Consider the following 22708-nt stretch of genomic DNA (forward strand, 5'->3'; position numbering starts at 1 on the left):
ATAGTATTAGTCTGGAGTCAGACTACTACTAGGGATTTGAACTAGGTTCAAATCCTGGCTCCACCAGTGCAATTCTGAGCAATCTACTTTAGCTTCAGTTAATCATTCAGTTTTATTTTCTTCATCTACAGAAATGGGGATATTAGCCACTTTATAAGGTTATCACATGAGATAATAATGTAAAGTACTTAGCTTAATACACATGGTAAGCAAACAAATTTAATTGTTGCAGTGTTAGATATAACCTATCTTCTGAATTCATTATTACCATAAAAGGAAACTAATTTCACATAAGCTAGTTTCTTTTTTTTTTGAGATGGAGTTTCCCTCTGTTGCCCAGGCTGGAGTGAAGTGGTGGGATCTTAGCTCACTGCAGCCTCTGCCTCCTGGGTTCAAGCAATTCTCTTGCCTCAGCCTCCCAAGTAGCTGGGACTAAATCAAATTCTAAGGTACATGCCTCAAGCAAAAAAAAAAAAAATAAGAAAATGAAAGCAAAGTACAACTAGAATTTAAATTTTTTACTCTGAACTGTGCCTAGTAGGTTGGTGATATTTAATACATCAGTTTGTAAATCCACTGGATCTCCAGAGCATTAATCATAAACAACTATCCCTAAAAAGAAACCTCAAAACCACGAATCAGGAACAAAAGTAGGTAGCCTCATTTCCTTAAGTCTATGAAGGAATTTAGAAACACTAATGTTTCAAAATACAGATTTCAATATCAAGCTAGAAGAATCCCTGCATTCTACTTTCCTTGGTCCCAAAGCAAACAATTTTCATTTTGGGAAACACACACACACACACACACACCTGTTTTCACTAACTTCAACAAGACACACACACACCTGTTTTCACTAACTTCAACAAGACACACACATCTGTTTTCACTAACTTCAACAGGACACACACACACACCTGTTTTCATTAACTTCAACAAGACACACACACACCTTTCACTAACACCAACAAGACACTGCCTAAGCAGTGGTTTTAATCTATCAAGAGGCTGTATATCTCCTTTGAGAATTTGATAAAAAGAATGGACATTTTCCCCAGGGGGAAAAAAATTCACTCAAACAAGATTTTGCATATAATTTCAGGGGTGGGAATGAGGAAGACCCCTGAAGTTGCTGACCCTTAGGCCATGGACCCCAAGTCATCATCCAGGACTAAGGCAAATCATAATCCAAGGAAAACCAATTTATCAATTTGAATGGGAACTAAAGTAACTGGGGCAGGAATTTAATCCAGAAAAATACATTTTCTTTTAAGTTTTCTCAGATAAACTGTGTTAGACTTAGTGGTTGGGAGAAGACGTGGGTCACGCTAAGCAAGGTAAACAAAACAAAAAAAACACAGGAAAAACATAAGAAAATAGAATTAAAACAGTAGTAAAATATAGTCGACTCTAGCTGCCCTGAGAGAACAGCAATGAAATGGCCAATTTGGCCGCGCGCACAAGCCCACGCCTGTAATCCCGCACTTCGGGGAAGCCCAGGCGGGCAGATCATTTGAGGCCCTGAGTTCGAGACCAGCCTGGTCAACATGGTGAAAACCCGTCTCTACTAAAAATACAAAAATTAGCCAGGCGGTAGTGGCGCGCACCTGTAATCCCGGCTAATCGGGAGGCTGAGGCAGGAGAATCGCATGAGCCTGGGAGGCGGAAGTTGCGGTACGGCGAGATCGTGCCAATGCACTCCAGCCTGGGTGACAGAGTGAGACCCTGTCTCAAAAAAGATGAAAGAAAGAAGGGAAAGAAAGAAAGAGAAGAGAGAGAGAGAGAGAAAGAGAAAGGAGGAGGTGGCGGGGCGGGGAGAGAGAGAATTCCTGCAGCCTTAACAGATGGCTGACTTAAGGTAACCATTTCTCGTGCACATTGCTATGCCAATTAAGTTAATTAAGGCAAACGTGAACACACCCTTGCAGGTGAAAGTATGAAAGTAAAAGTTAGTGAGAAGTTCTGCATCTCTTCTGGCTTTTTCTTACCAATAGGAACCGAGTTAGACGAATTACATACTTTAGGAGAAAACAGGGTAGGGGCGGGGCACAGAAATCCTAAGAGCGGCTAAAGGATCTGCAGGAAGTGTAAAGCATAAACTTTCTGAAATCAAAGGGCTCAAGAGGAAGATAAGAACAAAACAAAGGAAGTAATAATAAAATGAAGTAAAAGGGAAAAACGTCTAGCGTCTAAAAACTGTTTTTTAAAAAATTCTTTCCTTTTCCTAGACACGTAAACAATAGCAACTTGGCAAACAGGAATGGGGCGGAAGACAACCGCACAACTCCCTTTCCAAATCTCCAGCATTCCTTGGACGTCCTCAGATGCACAGTCAGGCTTGGGACATTTCACAGGCAGGACTCCTTCCTGCACCACTGCCAGATGAACCTCTCAGAGGGACTATCACTATCTCCCTTCCTCCCACTGAGGGAGAGAGGAAGTGGGGAATGCAGGGAGGAGGAGAGAAATGAAGGTTGGATACCAAGCCTGAAGGTGACCCACTCCGACACTTTGTCAAGAAAGGTCTGAATTCTGGATCCTGCAACCCTTTTCCCCACCTAGTGTATGCAAAGCCAAGAGTGCCGCCCTGCAAGGGCCGGTCCTACACCTTAACTCGACTGTTTCGGGGTCACACTCAGAGGGACAGGGACTGAAGGAACAGAAACCAAAGGTAGAATACTTGGGCAGATATGGCACAGACTAAGGAGAGGCGTGCCCTGTGAAAGTCGAGAACGGCGAACCCGGAGGCTACGTGTCTGCCCAGCCAACCACCTCAAACCATCTTTCCCCCGCCTTTTCCCCGGCGAGCCAGCTCCGCCCTCACCCGTCTTAGGGTAACTTGGTAGCGTCTAAGTCGAGGTTTATCCCTTCCGCCGCTCTCTGGAATCGCCTCAACCCTGGCAAGAAGTAAGCGGAAACGCGACCCGGACCTTTTCCTTCTTCCCCTTCCCCCACGCACCTTGGCTCCTCGCGGGGGGGAGCAACTGCAGCTGTCACAAATTCACACTGACCAACCGCCCAGGACAGCCGGACCTGCGACCTCTCAACCCGGCCTCCAGAACCAGCACCAAGAGCAGCGAAGCCGGAAGTGAGGAGGCCGGAAGTAGCGTTGTCCCTGGCCCTGGACGGCCTCTCTCTCCCTCAATCTGGCCTTGCCCAGCCACGTCTCGGTGGTGCCAGCGCACCTCCCACGAGGCTCCCTCCGCCCCTCTCCGGGAGGCGGGCCACGCCCTCCCGCTGCTGCCCTAGCAACCACATCCGGGACTCTGGCGGTGTGGTTGCCCGGGTAGTTTTCTGGCAGCGACCTAGTAGTAAAAGGGCGTGCGCGCGGGTCCAGAGGCACTGGCCAGAGCTGAGAGCTTTCGGAAGGGCGCGCCGGCCTGGTCTTGAGAGGTCGGAAGTCTCTGGAAGCCCTCCGCATCCCTCTTTTTCATTCACACACTCCAGCCTCACACGTTAGGCGTCTTCCCATCAGACCGTGAGCCGGTGCCGGGAAGGTGGAGGTGGATGTAGCTCACCGCCACGCTACCACAGAAGAGCCAAAGCTGCTTTCTCAGCCACCGGAGAGCACGAAGAAGGTTATTCCAGTCCCGCGGGGAGGGTGGGGGTGGTGGAGAGGATGAGAGGATAAGGCAGCAGACGGAATGCGGGCGCTCCCTCCCGCTGCCCCCGCGCCTGGGGAGCCCCCTCCCTTCGGAAAGGCTAGACCCCCGTTCCCTGAGCTCTTACTTGCTCTGGATTTAAGATTGCTTTTTGCTTTGTTTGCTCTCTCACAGTAGATTCCCTGACACTTTTCTTTCCTGCTCCTCTTTCTTCTTCCAGATGACCGAGCTCTGCTTTCTTTGCTTGCCCGATTACTTCTTAAATAGATCATTGTCCTGACACGGAAACTGCTGAACAATTCTCTCTCTCAGAGCCTTCCATAGTTTCCTAAATGGGGCCCCAACCTGCACTACTCTCTCCATCCCCAGCGCTGAGTGGTGGGAAAGCGTGGCTCCTCCGTGGCGCTAAGCAGACCTGAAGTTCATTTACATACAGTACCGTACAGTTGGTCCATCCACAGTATATCCCTTCGAACTGCTGGACTGCTTTTCCTTTGACAGCTGCTCAGTTTTACTCCCATTTCGCTTGTAGAAATGTGAAGGGTAACTGTGCACATGGTGAGATTTACCCTTCTTTAGACCATACTTCTTTGCTGCCTTTACTTGTCACAGTAGCTGACAAGGTATTTTTAATGACTAATGCCTAAAGGCAGAGCTCTACCTCTGCAGATTTCCAGGGAGTTTCAGTGTAGTGAAATATCCCTGGCAGGTGTTTTCCCCAGATCTGTGAATAGTAAATACCTATGGCACCATAAATGTTTCCAAAGTAAATAACAATATTGATTGAGCTCTCCAGAATACCATCTCTTACAAAAGCAGTACTGAAATTCCAAAACATAAATCTCTCATCTTAAGTCCTATCTTTAACAAAAGAAAGGAGCAAATATATATGCCAACCCACTCAAACTGTAACTTCAGTTCTTATAGCTTACTGTTAATTTTTCTGTACAAAGCCGTCTTGGTTTGGTGACCATTAGTCTTCTCAATTATAAGAAAAGAATCCCAGTTTAAATTCATTACTGCCGTAATTGTGTAGGAACAGAGCGGCTACAGAACTTGCAGCTAAGTACAGGTGTTATTCCTAGGGTTTCAAAAGGGTGACTTGGAAGAAGTGCATGGTACGGTACAGCAGTGCTTAAATGATGCGGACAATGAGTACTGAACTGTTTGAGTTGGCTGTTGTCTTAAGGATTCCTGCTAGCTGTCTTTTGAGTTTGTGGATGCTTAGCTTCACTAAAGTTAATATAACTGTTAGACTGTTAGAGGTGTTTCTTATTTTGCAAAGGTGAAGACTTGCTTTAATTTATCTTTAGCTGGATAGTTTCCTTGACAGCTGAAGGTTTTGTTGGAGATTCCGATGGACTTGGAACTAATGCTAACTTCTGCTTGGTGCAGATACTAACCAAGTTAGATACTCTTCAGTGAGATTCAGGTACTGTGTATGATTAATCCTCATCCACAGTATTACACTGTGCAAGGCTATATATACATGGGATTAATCTTTCCATGATTTCCGCTGCCCCAAAGGAAATTAGAGTGTAGTCTGGCTCCAAGAAAACACTGGAAGCTACTTCAGCTGGTGATGGAAAATAGTGGAATTCTATACATCCTTTGGGACAAAGGAAGCAGCAACCAGTATTCTTTGGATTGGGAAATATTTTGGGTACTAATTGAAAAACATTATTTTAAGCCTAGCCCTGGTTAGATGGAGACTTGTTTTCTCTTCTCTCTATCCCCCTCTTCCTTTTGTCCCCTCCCTCACTCTTCTTCTTTCTTCCTTTCCTCGTTTTCTTTCTTCCCTTCTCCTTCCACCCTTCCTTCTTTCCTTCTTCCCTCCCTCTATCTGCCCTTCCTTCCCTTCCTTCCTTCCTTCCTTCCTCCCTTCCTCCCTCCCTTCCTCCCTTCCTCCCTCCCTCCCTCCCTCTCTCCCTTTTTTCCTTCCTTCCCTCCTTTGCCCTAAAACTTGAGGGACCCTGCCTGCTCACTTTGTTTAGAATAGAAGATTACTACTTTTCTCTAAATTGTCATTTATTTTTGGAGAGAGACAAAAAATGGGAATAGCTGCCTTCCATATATACTTATGACATGGAGATTATCTACTCACTTACTTGCACTGCTATTGACTGTTTATTTGGCTTTCGAAAAATCAGGTGCTGTTTATTCATTGGGCTTGTGGGGAACTCTAGTAGCCCTGAATGGCATTTGTGTCATACTCAATGAAATCTAATTCTTTATCCTGGCCTTAAAGGCTTACCAAGATCTGGCCTCAATCTTGCAAATGAGTACTCTCTTTTATATACCTGAAGGAAGAGTGCTAATTTAGCCAACTAATAGAGATAGGTATAGATAATAATATAGACATAAATATGACACTTTAGTTGCAAAGGACTGTTTAGTCCTTTATTCTCTTATGAATAGAGAATAAAGCATAGAAGAGGGAAATTACAGGGCAGTTTGAAGCATACTAAACAGTCCTTTGCAACTTTGGACTTACTTGATTGTCTTAAAGCACTAGGAAATTTACTAACTATGGTTGAGTTATGGAAATATGTTGTCTGCTGTACACCAGGCAAGTTCCAGAATACCAGCAACTCCTGCTATTTAGGATAATAGTACAAGCAGGATTAAGTGGATACAGTTTCTATTTGTAGAAGACAATGAGTGACAGCTTTCTTAAGTTTGGAAAGTAGTTGATTCTCTGCAGAGCGGCATAAATTACTGATAAAAGGAGAGTGACTCATTACCCCTAGACATTCTGAATGGAAAGAATGCCAACTTTATGTTTTCTAATACTGATCTTTTTAAATAACTTGGTGCAAAAGTAGAACATTAAGATGACTGTTATGGAAGAAAAAAAGTAGAATATTAGAGCTGTAAAAGTGTTTTTAACTGTAAAGAGGAAAAAAACTGAACATATTTATAATTCATTTACCTAGAGGGAACATTCAACATTTTGGTCAGTGTATTTTTCTTTATATCGATGTAGATATATATTTCTTCATTTGTTGAACAAATTATTATTGACAACCTATGGTTTGCTGGAAGTGAGCTGTGTAGGAATAGCCATGAGCTTCTGCTCTGATGTAATTTTTACTATATGTTGTATTTGTTGACATATAATTTTATATTTTACTTTTTTCACTTAATATATCATGGAATTTTTTCATATCATTAAATATTCTCTTTGTGTGGCATAATTGTATTTCAGTATTAGATATTTCATAATTTATTGAAATGCATCCTTTTTGTCGTATATTTTCAATTTTGTCTGTAATTATATAGCAATGTAGGGAATAGTCCTGTGTAGTAGGCAGAATTCTAAGATGAACTCCAATGACCCTTACCTTGTATAATTCCCTCTCCTGTGAACATGATGGGATATTACTGCTATGATTATATTACTTGCAAGAGGATTTTGCAGATGTAATTAAGGTTGCTAATCAATTGACTCTGAATTAATCAAAAGGGCAATATTCTAGGTAGATCTCACCTAATCAAGTGAGCCCTTTAAGAACAGAGAGTTTTCTCCTGCTTTTGGCAGTAGAGGAAGTCAGGGAGATTCAAAGTGTGAAAGAGAGTCTACAGAAGGAATGTTCTACATTGCTGAAATCAAGAGGGCCACAGACAAGGACCTGAGCAAAGCCTCTAGAAGCTGAGAGTAGTCCCTGCCACCAGCCAATGAAAAAAACTAGAGGCTGTAGTCCTACAACAGCAAGGAACTGAATTCTGCAAACAATCTGAGTGAGCTTGGAAGGAAATTCTTCCCCATAGCCTCCAGATAAGAGCCCAGTTTCTGACCGACATCTTGCGTGGACTTAAGATCTACAGAACTGTGAGATAATAAATGGGTGTTGTTTTAAGGCACTGAGTATATGGTAATTTGTTGCATAGCAATAGAAAGCTAATACATTTATAACAAATTATTTTTACATCTTTAATTATTCTTTTGGGATAAAATCCTTGATATAGGCTGGACGCAGTGGCTCATGCCTATAATCTGAACACTTTGGGAGGCCGAGGCAGGCAGATCATGAGGTCAGGAGATCGAGACCATCCTAGCTAACACAGTAAAACCCCATCTCTGCTAAAAATACAATAAATTAGCCAGGTGTGGTGGCACACACCCATAGATCCAGCTACTCGGGAGGCTGAGGTGGGAGAATTGCTTTAACCCAGGAGGCAGAGGTTGCAGTTAGCTGAGATCACACCACTGCACTCAAGCCTAGGCAACAGAGTGAGACTCCATCTCAAAAAAAAAAAAAAAAAAATCCTTGATATAGACCTTCTAGATAAAAAGTTATACACAGTTTTAAGGTTATATATCATATTGCAAATTTGCCCTCCATAAGCGTGTTGTAACAATTGATGTGCCTAACTACCTGTTACCTCACCCTAGCAAACACTGGATACTGCCATTCTGATAGGCAAAAACAACAAGGTATCTCTTTTTTTAAAAGAAGATTTATGTTTTTCTTATTAATAGTAGGAGTGACCATTTTTTTTAATTTGAAATTAATTTGGTGAGTCTTTTTTTGGTCAATTGCATATTCTTATTAGCTTAACTGTTGACGTAGAGAAAATACTCCCCAGCATGTTAATACAGCATTTCTCTGCTATAATATTTTCAAGAGGGAGAATGATTAATGAGCTTGAGAGGATGACTATTCTGAGAAATATTAGCTGCTGCCATTACTCCTTGCAAAAGAATATCCCAGATGTTGTACTGTTGGAGTTTGGAGAATGTCACCCTCATTGATCAGGTAGTATTGATGCCTTATTCTTTTCTAGGGAAAAAGTCTAATTTGTCTGTTTGGCATTAGAAATGTGATTTTTTTAGGAATAAATATATATTGTATCTTATCATGGAAAATGGTAGCTTTGATTAATGTTAACTCAGGGGAAAAACATAATCTTCCTAAACAAAGTTACCACATTTTCAATTTTCTCAAGATAATGAGTAATCTCTTATAATATATACTATATTGCTTTAACAAGGATGAGAAAAGAAGAAATTCAAGTTACTTTTTCTATAATCCTTGTTATTTGACATGACAGATTTTATTTCTGATAAATGAGATAAGGCAGGAGGGAGAGAGAAAGCAAGGGAAAGAAAGAGAGGGAGGGATTGTGGGAGGGAGGAAGTGAAGGGTGAGAGGGAGGGAAGGAAGGAAGGAAAGAAGGAAGGAGGGAGGGAAGAAAGGAGGGAGGGAGTTGGGAGATTCTCTTAGTAAATTTGGTTGGTTTTGTCTTTTTTGAAAAATTGGTTTTCACTACATCAATTTCTGAAAGTTGGTATCTTCCTAATAAGAGCAAGCATTTTATTTTTATTTTGAAAGAATTGTGTATTTACAGGAAAATGTAAGAGGAGATGCCATATACAAGCAAGATTTTTAATGTTAGTTGTATGGTCAAACCTTATTACTTAGCTTAGCCTTCCCTAACAGATAGAGTTACTATTTGTGTTCATAGAATTCATAATGGCCTATTCTTCCATGGAGGCCTAATGTTGCTTTCTATTTTTAAGGCATTGGAAGGCTTAGGTTGGTGCTGGAAGCATAGAATCTGTAACTGGGGTCACAGGAGACCCCACCAGTGTGATTCAAAGATACTGTAATATAGTGAAAAGAATGCTGACTTGACATTTAAAAGCCTAGATTCTGGACTGCTCTTAACCACATTGTAACTGTGGGACCAATGAAATCCAGTTTTACCTTCCTCCATAGTTATTTGGAATACAGGTAGTAAAACCATTTAAAAATTAAAACCCTGGGCTATCATTATTTTTAAGACTTTTTTCGAAGTGACACTTTTTTTAAAAAAAGAATTCCTTTACTGGTTGTAATTCCTAAGATAAAAATTCTTCCTTTGAGTTGGGCAACAAGGGCAGAATAATTGTGGCAAAAAGTTTTGTCAAAAGATTTTGTGCAAAAAGGCACGCATCACCTGGGAAACCTGGAAGCGAGAAGAATGAAATGCCCACACTCTCACAGAAGTAACACCGCTCATCCGTGGAGCGCCCACACTCTTACAGAAGTAACACCGCTCATCCGTGGAGCGCCCACACTCGCACAAAAGTAACACTGCTCATCCGTGGAGCGCCCACACTCGCACAGAAGTAACGCCGCTCATCCGTGGAGCGCCCACACTCGCATAGAAGTAACACCGCTCGCACAGAAGTAACACCGCTCATCCGTGGAGCGCCCACACTCGCACAGAAGTAACACCGCTCATCCATGGAGCGCCCACACTCTCACAGAAGTAACACCGCTCATCCGTGGAGCGCCCACACTCGCACAGAAGTAACACCGCTCATCCGTGGAGCGCCCACACTCTCACAGAAGTAACACCGCTCATCCGTGGAGCGCCCACACTCGCGCAGAAGTAACACCGCTCATCCGTGGAGCGCCCACACTCGCGCGGGAGTAACACCGCTCATCCGTGGAGCGCCCTCACTCGCGCGGGAGTAACACCTCCCATCCGTGGAGCGCCCACACTCGCGCGGGAGTAACACCTCCCATCCGTGGAGCGCCCACACTCGCGCGGGAGTAACACCTCCCATCCGTGGAGCGCCCACACTCGCGCGGGAGTAACACCGCCCATCCGTGGAGCGCCCACACTTCGCGCGGGAGTAACACCTCCCATCCGTGGAGCGCCCACACTCGCGCGGGAGTAACACCTCCCATCCGTGGAGCGCCCACACTTCGCGCGGGAGTAACACCGCTCATCCGTGGAGCGCCCACACTCGCGCGGGAGTAACACCTCCCATCCGTGGAACGCCCACACTCGCGTGGGAGTAACACCGCCCATCCGTGGAGCGCCCACACTCGCACAGAAGTAACATTTGCACAAAAGTTACACCGCTCATCAATGGAGCGCCCACATTCGCACAGAAGTAACAGCGCTCATCAAATTAGCTTGTTATTGTCTTGGCCTAGTAGGCCCAAAGCCCCATAGATTCTGATAAGGGAAATGCTGACTTGGTAAAGTAGAGATGAGCCCATCTGGGGCCTGTTACTGTTCTCATGGCTTAGGAAAAGCCCTACTTTGAGTATAGATGTAAAGTGAGATCCTTGCTTCTGTTTGCAAGTCAGATTTTATAAAGTTTTACAAATTGTAGATTCACACAGCCAAAAGATATGAGACAGATAATGATGATAAGATCATCACCATGTACTTGTTGAGCACTTTCTTAAAGTACTAAATACTGTACTAAGAGCTTTACACTCTCTCATTGAATCTCTTTGAATGCACAATAATGAGGTAGGTGCTGTAGTTATTCCCATTTTACAGACAAGGAAGCTGAAGCTTCAAGTGGTTATGTAAACTGCCTGGGATCACTGAGTACTAAATAGCAGAGTGACTTCTCAATTCAGAAGTGGCTTGCACCTTCTTTTTTTCTTTTTTTAAAGATAGAAAGTAGATGACTGACACGTTAAGACTCATGGTCACTATCCTTCCTATTCTTAGTCTACATCTCTTTCTGCATTATACTCTCCTAATTGTTTGTTTCTATGCCTTTTGTCCAGTGTTTCTGGCCTCTATACATTCAGCTAATGTGTCAAATTAATACAGAAGTTACTGCATTCTTAGCCTACTAACAGGATAAGATTAAAAAAACAGAGAAGAGAAAAATGTTAAATGATAAAAATAAAAGTATTGGGTTTTTAAGCTTTTAGGTAGAATGGGATTTAGATTTTTTAAAAATAGAATTATCACTTGATTTGATTTTTTAGTGAAGCATTTTCTGTCAGACTCTTATAAAAGAGACACTGTCTCCCATGTACTATTAAAAGTTGAACCTTGTGACTTCTGTCTGACTATGTTTTCTTTTAGAGAAGTTAGAGGGTTCAGTCTGTGACCTCATGTAAAAAATAGCCACCAAGCATCTATCCAGCATCATTTTTAGTTCTTTAATTTTGGTAAGCCCACATTTTCAGAATAGATTAAATTTATCTGATTTATTTCAGAACTATATATTACAAAGCATTCAAAGGCAAGTGAGAATACAAATCTGTAGAGCAGAACTAGAGAGCTTTTACAGAGACACCTTTCGGGAGGTAAGCATTTCTTTTGGAAACTGTTTATTGTCATTTCAGAACCATGTTTCTATTATTTTCATTATTAAGAGCATAATAATTTGTGTAAGTATTCTTTTTAATATTCAATTGACATACTGCTAAAATTGCTGCTTTTTTTTTTTTTTTTACATTTTCAAAAAACAGAAGAAGATATACTGGCAAGTTCTAGAAGGATTCTACCATTTTCTTCTTTACCATGAACAAAGTTGAAAATTAATGGGTAACATTTTTGCATGAAAACTGTTGAACATTTTTTCTTCTTATCTCTGAGTCCTTCTGTGGAGAATTAATAGGAGGTTGAATTTGAGCATGGATAAAATGGATCATCTTAAAAGATTGAAGTTCCAAAAATACATCAGCAGGACTGGACAGGTTGGATATAATGAGATTTCTATTTTAGCTTGACTTCTAGAACTATGAATAAACCATAAACTGAGCTATACAAGGTTCTAGGAAGGAAATTTCTCTTCTAAAATATTGTAGTTGCATATAACATTTTCTTCTTCAGATCTTTATATAAGCATATTTCGTCATCAAGTTCCTACGAAATAAGACTATTAGACACTTGCTAATTTTTAATATATGAAGTATGATAGAAAGCAGCAATCTGTATCATACTGGAAAACAAATTTTAATCAAAGAAACAGTCACCAGGAAGTAAGAAGAGTAATCTCTACATAAGCACTGGCTGAGATGGCAGAAGCTCCTGTGGATGCCTCAACTCTGCCTGTAACAGTGAAGAAAAAGAAAAGCCTATCCATTGAGGAAAAGATCGACATCATAAATGCAGTGGAAAGTGGCAAGAAAAAAGCAGAGATTGCTGCTGAATATGGAATAAAGAAAAATTCATTGTCTTCTATTATGAAGAATAAAGACAAAGTTCTAGAAGCCTTTGAATCTCTAAGATTTGATCCAAAAAGAAAAAGACTGAGAACTGCTTTTTACACAGATCTGGAAGAGGCATTAATGAGGTGGTATCGAATTGCTCAGTGTCTAAATGTACCAGTTAATGGTCCGATGTTGCGTCTAAAAGCTAATGATTTTGCCCAGAAGCTGGGCCATAATGATTTTAAGTGCAGTAATGGTTGGCTGGATCGTTTTAAATCCAGGTATGGTTTAGTATTCAGAGCTCAACCTGTAGAAGCTACAGGTGCATCAGTAGACCCTTCGACTGTCTGGTACCAAAATGTACTTCCTTATTATTTAAATGATTATCATCCTAAAAATGTTTTTAATATAAAAGAGACTGGGCTGCTTTATCGAATGTTACCTACGAATACATTTGCATTTAAAGGCGAAACATGCTCAGTTGGAAAGTTATGCAAAGACAGAATAACTCTGGTGGTTGGCACAAACATGGATGGCTCAGAGAAACTTCCTTTGCTTGTCATTGGAAAAAACAGAAGTCCACATTGTTTCAAAGGTTTAAAATCATTGCCTGTGTGTTATGAGGCTAACAGAATGGCATGGATGACCTCAGATGTATTTGAACAATGGATGCGAAAGCTTGATGAGAAATTTCAAGCCCAGCAACGAAGAGTGGTGATTTTTGTTGAGTCTTTTCCAGCACATCCAGAGGTAAATAACCTAAAGTCCATTGAGTTAGCTTTCTTTCCATCATGTTTATCTTCCAAATGTGTAGCTATGAAACAAGGCATTATTAAAAGCCTTAAAATCAAATATCGACAGTGTCTTATCAAGAAATTTTTAAGTTCTGTTGAAGGTAGCAAAGAATTTACATTTTCACTACTAGATGCAGTTGATACATTGCATCTTTGCTGGAGGGCTGTAACCCCAGAGACTATTGTTAAAAGCTATGAAGAGGCAGGATTCAAATCTCAAAAGGGAGAAAGTGACATAACAAATGCAGAAAACGATACCAGTCTGGATTTGGTTGCCCATGCTCTGGGGGCAGGAGTAGAATTTCCTGAAGGTTTATCTATAGAAGAGTATGCTGCCCTGGATGACGATTTGGAGACATGTGAAACAGCACCAGATGATGATTCTGTACGCACCAAAGAAAGTAAATCAGATGAAACTGGATTTTATACTTCTGATGAAGAGGATGATGATGGATCTCCAGGAACTGAACTGCCTTTACCATCAAAATCTGAGGCAATCACTGCTTTAGATACTCTGAAAAAATTTCTTAGAAGTCAAGATATTAATGACGGACTTCAAAATTCTTTAGCAGACCTTGAAAATTTCCTTAACTCTTTATCACCTAAGTAACTATGTATTACATCTGAAGAGTTATAGCTTTTCCTGATACATTTTATTATATAAGGTATGTAAAGGAGTTATACCACTTAAACATAAAAAAGTGAAACTAGTAATCCTTGGTTTAATTGCAAAAACCTTTGGTTTGAATAGCAAAACTCCCTAGTAAATAAGAATTGAGTAAAAATTACAAATTTCTATGTAACAAAGTTTTAGGGAGTAAAAAATATATTTCAGAGGGCTGTCCTAGACACATATAGTCAATATGTCAAACATGAAAGGAACTCTTCTGCTATATTTATACGTTGAATTGATGATTTCTATTTTTTTTTGAGTTCAGGTTATGTTCTAGAATATTTTAATTTATCTGCCTAATCTAAGAAACAAAATATCAATCATAGTTTAGATATTTATTTTTATAAAGATATATATATATATGCCATATGTATTCTAACTAGACCTTTAAATATCAAATATAAAGTAATTTTAAATTATTTTTCACATAATTAGCTGGCCTTTTTAATAAGAAATTATGGAAAACTACTAGAAATAAAATTTGACCTAACTATATACCAAAATGATTAAAAATATGTGTTTTACTACTTTCAAGTTATTTGTATATAAGGTCAAATAAAAAGCTGGGACCCTATCAGGTTTGTCATCTATAACCAGAAGACATGGATTCTTCCTAAATATTTATATGTATATTTGTGTTTAATAGAAAAATATATTACTGAAATATTTATTAAACTCTCATGATAGTTATAGTTTAATAGTTGTACCTAGATGTTTTTCTAATTTTAACAGCTAAAGCTTTTAATCTATAATATTTAATTATTTTTTTGATTTTACTGAATTTTATTTTCAGGTACAACTAAATGTCCTTTTAGCATATTTTAATATATGTAATCCTTATTTCCCCCATATTTGATGGGTAATATTTTGGATTAAAATTCTGTTTGAGAAAGTTTTATCTATAGAATGTTTTAAAATATTATATGAAATTAATTTCCATCTATAAAGTAATCTTGAGATAGTAGAAAAATATAACAATAATTTGTGAGATTTTTCTATTGTTAAATTTAAATGGTATTCTTATTTAACTTATTACATTCAATTTAGTGTCCCCTTTGAAAAATATTTTATAAAAATGTAAAATATGCAGATTATTTTTACCATAAATTATTAGTCTGCCAACAGATGACACATCTGGAAATATTTATGGAAAGCATTTTTATTTTTCAACTGTTGATTTATTCTCCTTTTGAGAATTGGTAATAGTAAGCCTTAAAATGTATTAAAGTTTCTTTTAGAGTAAAATAGGATTATTTAAATTAAAAGCATTTTGTTAAATATTTGATTTAAAATTGTGATTTGGTACAATCATGGGTCTAAAGGAGCCCTTGAGAGTTCCACTTTTAACTATAGTACTTGGCATATATTGGCCCCTCAAATTTTTTTTCCTTTTTTCTCTACTTGATACCATGTTGTGATCTATTTTATTTAATCATTCCAGATATTTAATGATGTAAGAACTATCTCCATTTTTATAGATGAGGCAATTAAAACCTGGAAAGATGAAATGATTTCACTGAAAAATCTCAGAGCCAAAATTAAAGCAGCAGTTTCCTGTCACCTATTCCTGTATTCTTCTATGTACCACAATGCTTCTTCTCTGTACTCTATGAAGGAAAATTCTATTATTTTCTTCCCTTGAGTTTAGGGGACTGAGGGCAAAGTACTTCAGAAAATATGCTGGATCCATGCTGGTAGTGCTATTCATAAGATCTCTTCTGAGAACACTATTACTAGTGAAATACTGGGATGCCATCAGATTTGGTAATTCTGTACCAGTCAATCACAGAGGTTCCAGTGTAGTTCTTTTGAAAATATTTAAAATATACTGAAAGCACTCTCTGTTTTTCTCCTATATGACACGATCCATGTCTGACATAAATATTTCTGAGGCATAATAGATCTAAAGATAATGTAATAAGACAAGGCAGGGCACGGTGGCTCACATCTGTAATTCCAGCACTTTGGGAGGCCAAAGCAGGAGAATCACTTGAGCCCAAGAGTTCAAGACCAGCCTGGGCAACACAGGGAGACCCCATGTCTACAGAAAATAAGAAAATTATCCAGATGCAGTGGCTCATGCCTGTTGTCCCAGCTACTTGGGAGACTGAGGTGGGAGGATTGCTTCAGCTCAGGAAGTTGAGGCTGCAGTGAGCAGTGATTGTGCTACTGCATTCCAGCCTGGGCAGCTGAGTCAGACTCTGTCTCAAAAAAAGTAAAAATAAAAAAATAGCCAGACACGGTGGCTCACGTCTGTAATCCCAGCACTTTGGGAGGCCAAGACAGGCGGATCACGAGGTCAGGAGCTCAAGACCAGCCTGGCCAATATGGTGAAACCCCATCCCTACTAAAAATACAAAAGTTAGCCAGGTGTGGTAGTGCTCACCTGTAGTCCCAGCTACTCGGGAGGCTGAGGCAGAAGAATCACTTGAACCTGGGAGGTGGAGGTTGCAGTGGGTTGAGATCACGCCACTGCACTCCAGCCTGGGTGACAGAGTGAGACTCTATCTCAAATAAAATAAAATAAAATAAAATAAAATAAGACAAAGCTATTATAAAATAAGAATAAAAAATACCTACAGATTTAAATTCAAAAGTTGTTACTGTGCACTCTTTTGTAGTTTAGAAGACATGTAAGCAATTTTTTGAATAATAATTTTAGGAATTAACTTTTCCTCAGATATTGACAATCACTGCTACATATCTTGCTCCTGATTTATCTTCTCTGTACACAATCAATACAAAGTGAGAACTAAATATTGCTTGTCTTTTCAAAACACTACTTGATTTAGTTTGTCTGTTTTTCAATTAAATGTGGCATTATTTTCATTGTTCTTGCCTTGCAAATTCCTACTGTTTCAGCAATGTTTTTGCTTCCTTCTGCTTCATCAAGAGCAAGTCTTATGTTGAATTTGGGACATCGTTTCACTAGCAATGGCCACTGAACTACTAGTGAAATGTTTGGTTCAGGACAAAGTAGGACAATAAGTAAATTAAGGCCTGTGAGTTTCATGTTGTCTGTCTAGCTTCTCATTTGGACCTGAGATCAAATCTCAAACCTCCCTTTCACTGTATATAAAATGGATTAATCAGAATGGGGAAAAAAAAGAGAGGGTTGAAAGAGAGCTTTCCAAGCAAAAACCTCAGCTGTTAAGAGACACCCTTTTTCCATTGCTGGTCCAGAAGGGGCTCCAGTTTGGGAGGGACTGTCAGAGAGAGGTTTGCACCTTAGGAGAGGCAGCACCACACATCTGGCTGTGGGTTCAGAGTCCAGTGGTAGTCTAGTTCTTTAGGGCACCAGGAGCTACTTGAGTTAAGTAAGTACAGTATGGCTTAAGTGAGTCAGGAAACTAAGAGAAAATCCTACCACCACAGCACAGAAAGACCTAGGGTGGAGACCATAGTGTGCATACAATAAGTTCTCAGAAAAAGTTTCATTCAGTGGAATAAATTAAATCAAACTCTGGTTCTGTGCTACCTTGTGATAGACATCCATTTCTCTGAATCTGAGTCTACTCCATTCATAAAATGAAACTGAAAGAAAATTTTGCATATAAAAATATAAATGCATTTAGTAAAGTTCCACAACTATAAGGAATGACTACATTGTACTTCCATGTGACTACTTCCAAATATGCCCAAATGTTAACATGTGGTCAGTAAACATCAGTAACAGTTTTCTTATTGGCATTCTTCTATGCAATAAAATAGGGAAGCCAGCATTTCTAGAAATATGAAGCTCAGAAACTATTTTCAGGCCAAGGCAGGAGGATTGCTTGATGCCAGGAGTCCAAGACCAGCTTGGCCAACATAGCAAGACTCCATCTCTACACAAAATTGAAAAATAAAAATTAGCTGGTGGCCATGGTGGCAAGAGCTAGTAGTTCAGCTCCTCAGGAGGCTAAGGCAGGAGAATTGTTTGAGACCAGGAGTTCAAGGCTACAGTGAGCCAAATCATGCCACTGTACTCCAGCCTGGGTGATAGACACCTTGTCTCAAAAAAAAAAAAAAAAGAAGTTTTTCATCTTGAATGAGGAAAAATGGTGATTTAGAATCCTTTATTTTTCCTGAATCAATCCTTATGCAAAGCAATATAATAAAATGCACTTTACAAACAAAGTGGCCCCTTCTATTGCCATGTTTCAATTGTCCTATTTCCATGGGCCATAATTAACCTGTGAAGCCTGGAGTAACCCAGAATCTGGGGGCACACTAAGTAACAAATACATTACTGTATTTATCTACTTGGACTGCCATATTGTAATATCATAGACAGGGTGGCTTAAACAACAGAAATTTATTTCTCACAGCTCTGGAGGCTGGATGTCCAAGATCTGGGCATTGGCATGGTTGGTTTCTGATAAAGGCTTTCCTCTTGGGTTGCAGACCACCACCTTGTTACCATGTGCTCACATGACCTCTTCTCTGTGGGAGCATGGAGAGAGAGTAAGCTCTCTGGTGTCTCCCATAAAGGCACTAAATCCCGTCATGAAGATCCCAACTAACCCTAATTACCTCTCCCTCATCCCTCATCTCCAAGTATCACTTTGAGGGTGAGGGCTTGAACATATGAATTTTGGTGAGGGGACGCAAAAATTCAGTCCATCTCAACTACGTAGTATAAATAAAGGTATTCACATGTTAATTTAGTTTCCCATTCACTAAAAACTAAAAGGTCATGCATGTTTCAGAACTTATTAATCAGCTGTAGCTATTACAAAGGACTTTAAAATTTATGTAACATACATAAAGTTTATGAAGAAATGAAGACATTTTATGTTCTTGAATAAATGAGAAGACTCAATATGGAATATACTAGTTTTCCTCAAGTTAATTCCAATCAAAATCCCAAGGCAGTTTTGTTGAACACTTTGCAAAAGCATTCTGATTTTCATTTGGGAGAATAAATGTGTATCAATACCTAAGAAAATTTTGAAAAATCAAAATAATGGAGTATATGGCCTACCAGAAGTCAAAACGATATGGTGTGGGCAAGAGAAATAATTTTAGCAGATCAGGCCGGGTACAGTGGCCTCATACCTGTAATCCCAGCACTTTGGAGGCCGAGGCGGGCAGATCACTTGAGGTCAGGAGTTCGATACCAGCCTGTCCAATGTGGGGCTCTACTACAAATACAAAAATTACAAAATACAAAATTTAAAAATATAAAAATTATCCGGATGTGGTGGTGTGTGTCTGTAATCCCAGCTCCTTGGTGTCTGAGGCACAAGAATCACTTGGATCCGGGAGGCAGAGGTTGCAGTGAGCTGAGATCCTGCCACTGCTCTTGAGCCTGGGTGACAGAGCAAAACTCGGTCTCAAAAAAAAAGAAAATAAATAATAGATAAATCAAAGGACTAATATATAATATCTAGAAGAAGACCAGAAATTTAGTATATGATAAAAATGGAGTTTTTAATCAGTGGTGAAAAGATGAATTATTCAATAAATGGTATTTAACTGGTACTGGGGCAACTGGCTAACTCTGTAGGATTTTTAAAAAGTTGTATACCAAAATTAATCATTTTAATTAATTCTTTCTTCCTTTTCAAAGTTTAAAAGGATTAAGCTTTGAAAAGGAAGAAAGGAAGGAAGGAAAGAAAGTAACAAACAGGTTGACAAAGTAACGAACAGGCTTGCAAATACTAAGAAAAAATACAGGTAAATGCAAATACTGTAATAAGGAATTGTAAAAGAAAATGTAAATATTGTAATAGGGAAAATCTTTATAAAATGGTGACACTCAAGAAAAAGTATAAAAATACTAATAATTCATAAAAGTAGGAAAATATTTTCAACATAGCTAGAAATCAAAGAAATGTAAGCAAAACAATGGGATATCGCTCTCTGTTTTTTGGCCTGTCACATTAGACAAAAACGATAATACCAAATGTAGACAAAAGCATGAGGAAATAGATTCACTGTTGTTAGAAAGATAAACTGGTTATAAATTGGTACACTCTTCTGTTATCATAATTATATGATAGCTGACGTATTAAATGCTTACTAATTGCCGGACATTTTAAGTGTTTTGCATATGTTACCTCATTTAATCCTCAGAATAATTCAAAATCTTATCCCCATTTTACTGATGAGAAAATGTAAGTATAGCTACAGCTAATAAACAACGGAACGGGGATTCAAACCCAGAAAATTTGACTTAATATGTATACACGATATACTTTTATCCTGACACATCAAAATATTAAGGATATTTGTTGCAATGTATGCAGTTCCAAAGTCCCATATTCAAAACCCTGGGACATATGCATCTCAGAATTCAAAACTTCTCATATTTGAAAAAGATAATATATGCATACGCTCTTTATTATATAACACCTCCAGTGGGTACTAGGAAAACACCCTATAATGAAATAATTCTTCAGTGAAACATATTCATGTGAGGTCAGATATGTGAAGAGTATAATAGCTGTGTAGGTTTTATTGCTAAATAAGTTCGCGTCCGCTCAGCTTTTACCACAAAATGGGTTACAAAAAAGTTTTCAGAGTTTTTGTATTGCAGAACCTCAGAAAAAAAGATTGCAGTACTATAATAGCATAAAACAAAAACAAAAGATTGAAACCACTTGAATGTTTCTAATAGAGAATTGATTCAATATAGATGTTTATATATTCAATGAAATGTCTAGGCTCAAACTTTTTAAAAAATTTCTTTTATTATAGTTTGGTGTATATGCTCTGATGTTGACCTGAACTGAAGAAGTTATTTTCTAAATTTGGCTTGCAAATTCTTCTTGTTGAACATTTTACCATCACCACAGGGCTAGAAAATTCCTTTCCAAGTAAAATAGAAACTATAGCATAGTGTTGAATTGGTGAAAAACTAGACTTGCTGGTTTAACTTAATAAATTATATGTTCATCTTTGTACATTAACCTAATTTAAGGCCAAAGGAGTCTGCTTCCTTGATCAGAAAACTCAGCCGTTGCGTCAAGGAGAAAATCAAAAGATTAAGAGCCCCACTTCACTCTACTTTTAATTATTTTTTTCTTAGTTGTCAAATCTCAACAAGATTATGAATATTTTTAAAGGTGAGACTATTGTATAATTCCTTTATATCTCCCCAACAGATACTTACTAAATACATAGCAGGCCATTAATATGATTAAATATCTGCTCAATGGAAAAAGTAAATTAAAAGATACAGATAGTCTTGTTTCCTGTATTAGGAATAAAGACTTGGCTTTTGTTTTGTTTTCCCCTAACTTCTTCTAAGGCAAGAAACTCTTCTAATTATTAATGTAAGGTCACTGCCTGGGTTATTGGCTGGTATTACACCTTATATTCTATATTACAAAATAGACTTAGCATAGAGATAGGATTCATTTTCATGTCACTACCTGCTCAAATGAGGAACCATTACCCAAAAAAAGCTCCAGAACTGCATCTCTCAACTCTTGGAGTGCTTTGCAAAAAGATAGTCACCCCACACAATAGAGTGCCTAGTTTACTGTTTTGTTATGCCTTTTGTATGTATAACAAGTCCTGCACCTGCATCCAGAGGTTATACTAGGGAACAGTTTATTACAATGTCTGAATAATACAAACATATATATATGTGTGTGTGTGTGTATATATATATGTATGTGTGTGTGTGTGTGTATATATATATATATGTATTTTTATTTTTGAGAAGTAGTCTTGCTCTGTTGTCCAGGCTGGAGTGCAGTAGTGGTGATGTGATCTTGGTTCACTGCAACGTCTACCTCGTGGGTTCAAGCAGTTCTGCTGCCTCAGCCTCCCGAGTAGCTGGGACTACAGATGTGTGCCACCACACCTGCCTAATTTTTGTATTTTTGGTAGAGACGGGGTTTCACCACGTTGGCCAGGCTGGTCTCAAACTCTTGACCTCAAGTGATCTGCCCACCTCAGCCTCCCAAAGTGCTGAGATTACAGGTGTAAGCCACTGCACGCAGCCCAAGACACTTAGTTATATTTAAGAGAAAAAATTAAGTTTGTTATTTCTGCTACCAAATGGAAATGGGGGCTTGAGAGCAACTAAAGTTTAACTTGTTTAAAAAAGAATATTTCTTCATTCCTGAATTGTAGTACATGCAGTTTAAGTCTACTACAAGGCTAATAACCTTTTACAACATCTACTTGTACTTAGGCTCCAAGTACAAGTGGAATTAGGGATTGTAATTAGGCCACAAGTACAAGTGGAATTTCAACTTCCAGCCTTTTCTTCTAAATTTGATCATTGTCCTCCAGATTTAATTATTCTGTTAGAGAAATTATACTAAATCCTTTGAAGGTCCAGATTGGTCTTCCTTAATTTATTTAGTTACTGAGGGGGTTTTCACAAATAGAACTGATGCAATCCTAGTAACTCTAAAGATTGTAGCGGGGGGAAAAATGACTTTATTCAGCAAAGGCCTATATGCTCCTGATGTTAGGCACTGAGGATTTAATGATGAGAGTGAATAAAAAAATCCCTGCCCTCATAGAACTGGCAGTATCGTGGGGGAAGCAGACACTACCCAATAATGACACCAGCAAATGTAACATTGCAGTTGCAATAAATGCTCTCAAGGAGTGGCACCTACTTTTATAAAATTGTATAATATGGGAATTTGACCTAGACTCAAGGTCAGGGAAAGATTCACTGAAGTATTAGGAGCCAAGACCTGAGATTTGAATAATAAATAGGATTTAAGTAGGCATGAGAGACTAGAGAAAGGAGAAGACCATTCTGGACAAAGGCTCTGCGAG

At 39.0% G+C, this 22708-nt stretch overlaps 2 protein-coding genes across 5 annotated transcripts in view; one reads left to right on the forward strand and one right to left on the reverse strand.

Moving 5' to 3' along the window:
- The window catches only part of ARFIP1 (ADP ribosylation factor interacting protein 1), a 123997-nt gene extending 120900 nt beyond the window's left edge, over positions 1-3097 (reverse strand). For 2 of the 4 annotated variants that reach the window (XM_012448550.2, XM_012448546.2), the window contains exon 1: positions 2960-3096. The gene's annotated coding sequence lies outside the window, so the exon portion shown is untranslated. Of the gene's footprint in view, positions 1-2959 lie in introns of all 4 variants that reach the window. The other 2 variants (XM_012448547.2, XM_012448548.2) reach the window with 2 other exon arrangements.
- Positions 3098-3311: 214 nt separating this feature from the next.
- On the forward strand, positions 3312-21529 carry TIGD4 (tigger transposable element derived 4). Its single transcript, XM_012448551.2, has 2 exons — positions 3312-3578; positions 11825-21529. Exon 2 carries the CDS (start codon positions 12374-12376, stop codon positions 13910-13912), a length of 1539 nt encoding a protein of 512 aa, XP_012303974.1. The 5' UTR covers positions 3312-3578; positions 11825-12373; the 3' UTR covers positions 13913-21529.
- The last annotated feature ends 1179 nt before the right edge of the window (positions 21530-22708 follow it).

The sequence above is a fragment of the Aotus nancymaae genome, unplaced genomic scaffold (assembly GCF_030222135.1).
Source record: "Aotus nancymaae isolate 86718 unplaced genomic scaffold, 86718_ANA_hifiasm-v0.15.2.pri h1tg000033l, whole genome shotgun sequence".
Taxonomy (NCBI): domain Eukaryota; kingdom Metazoa; phylum Chordata; class Mammalia; order Primates; family Aotidae; genus Aotus; species Aotus nancymaae.

What these genes read in the sequence shown, in the direction of transcription:
- TIGD4 (XM_012448551.2), top strand. Translation starts at nt 12,374, where the DNA reads ATGGCAGAAGCTCCTGTGGATGCCTCAACTCTGCCTGTAACAGTGAAG.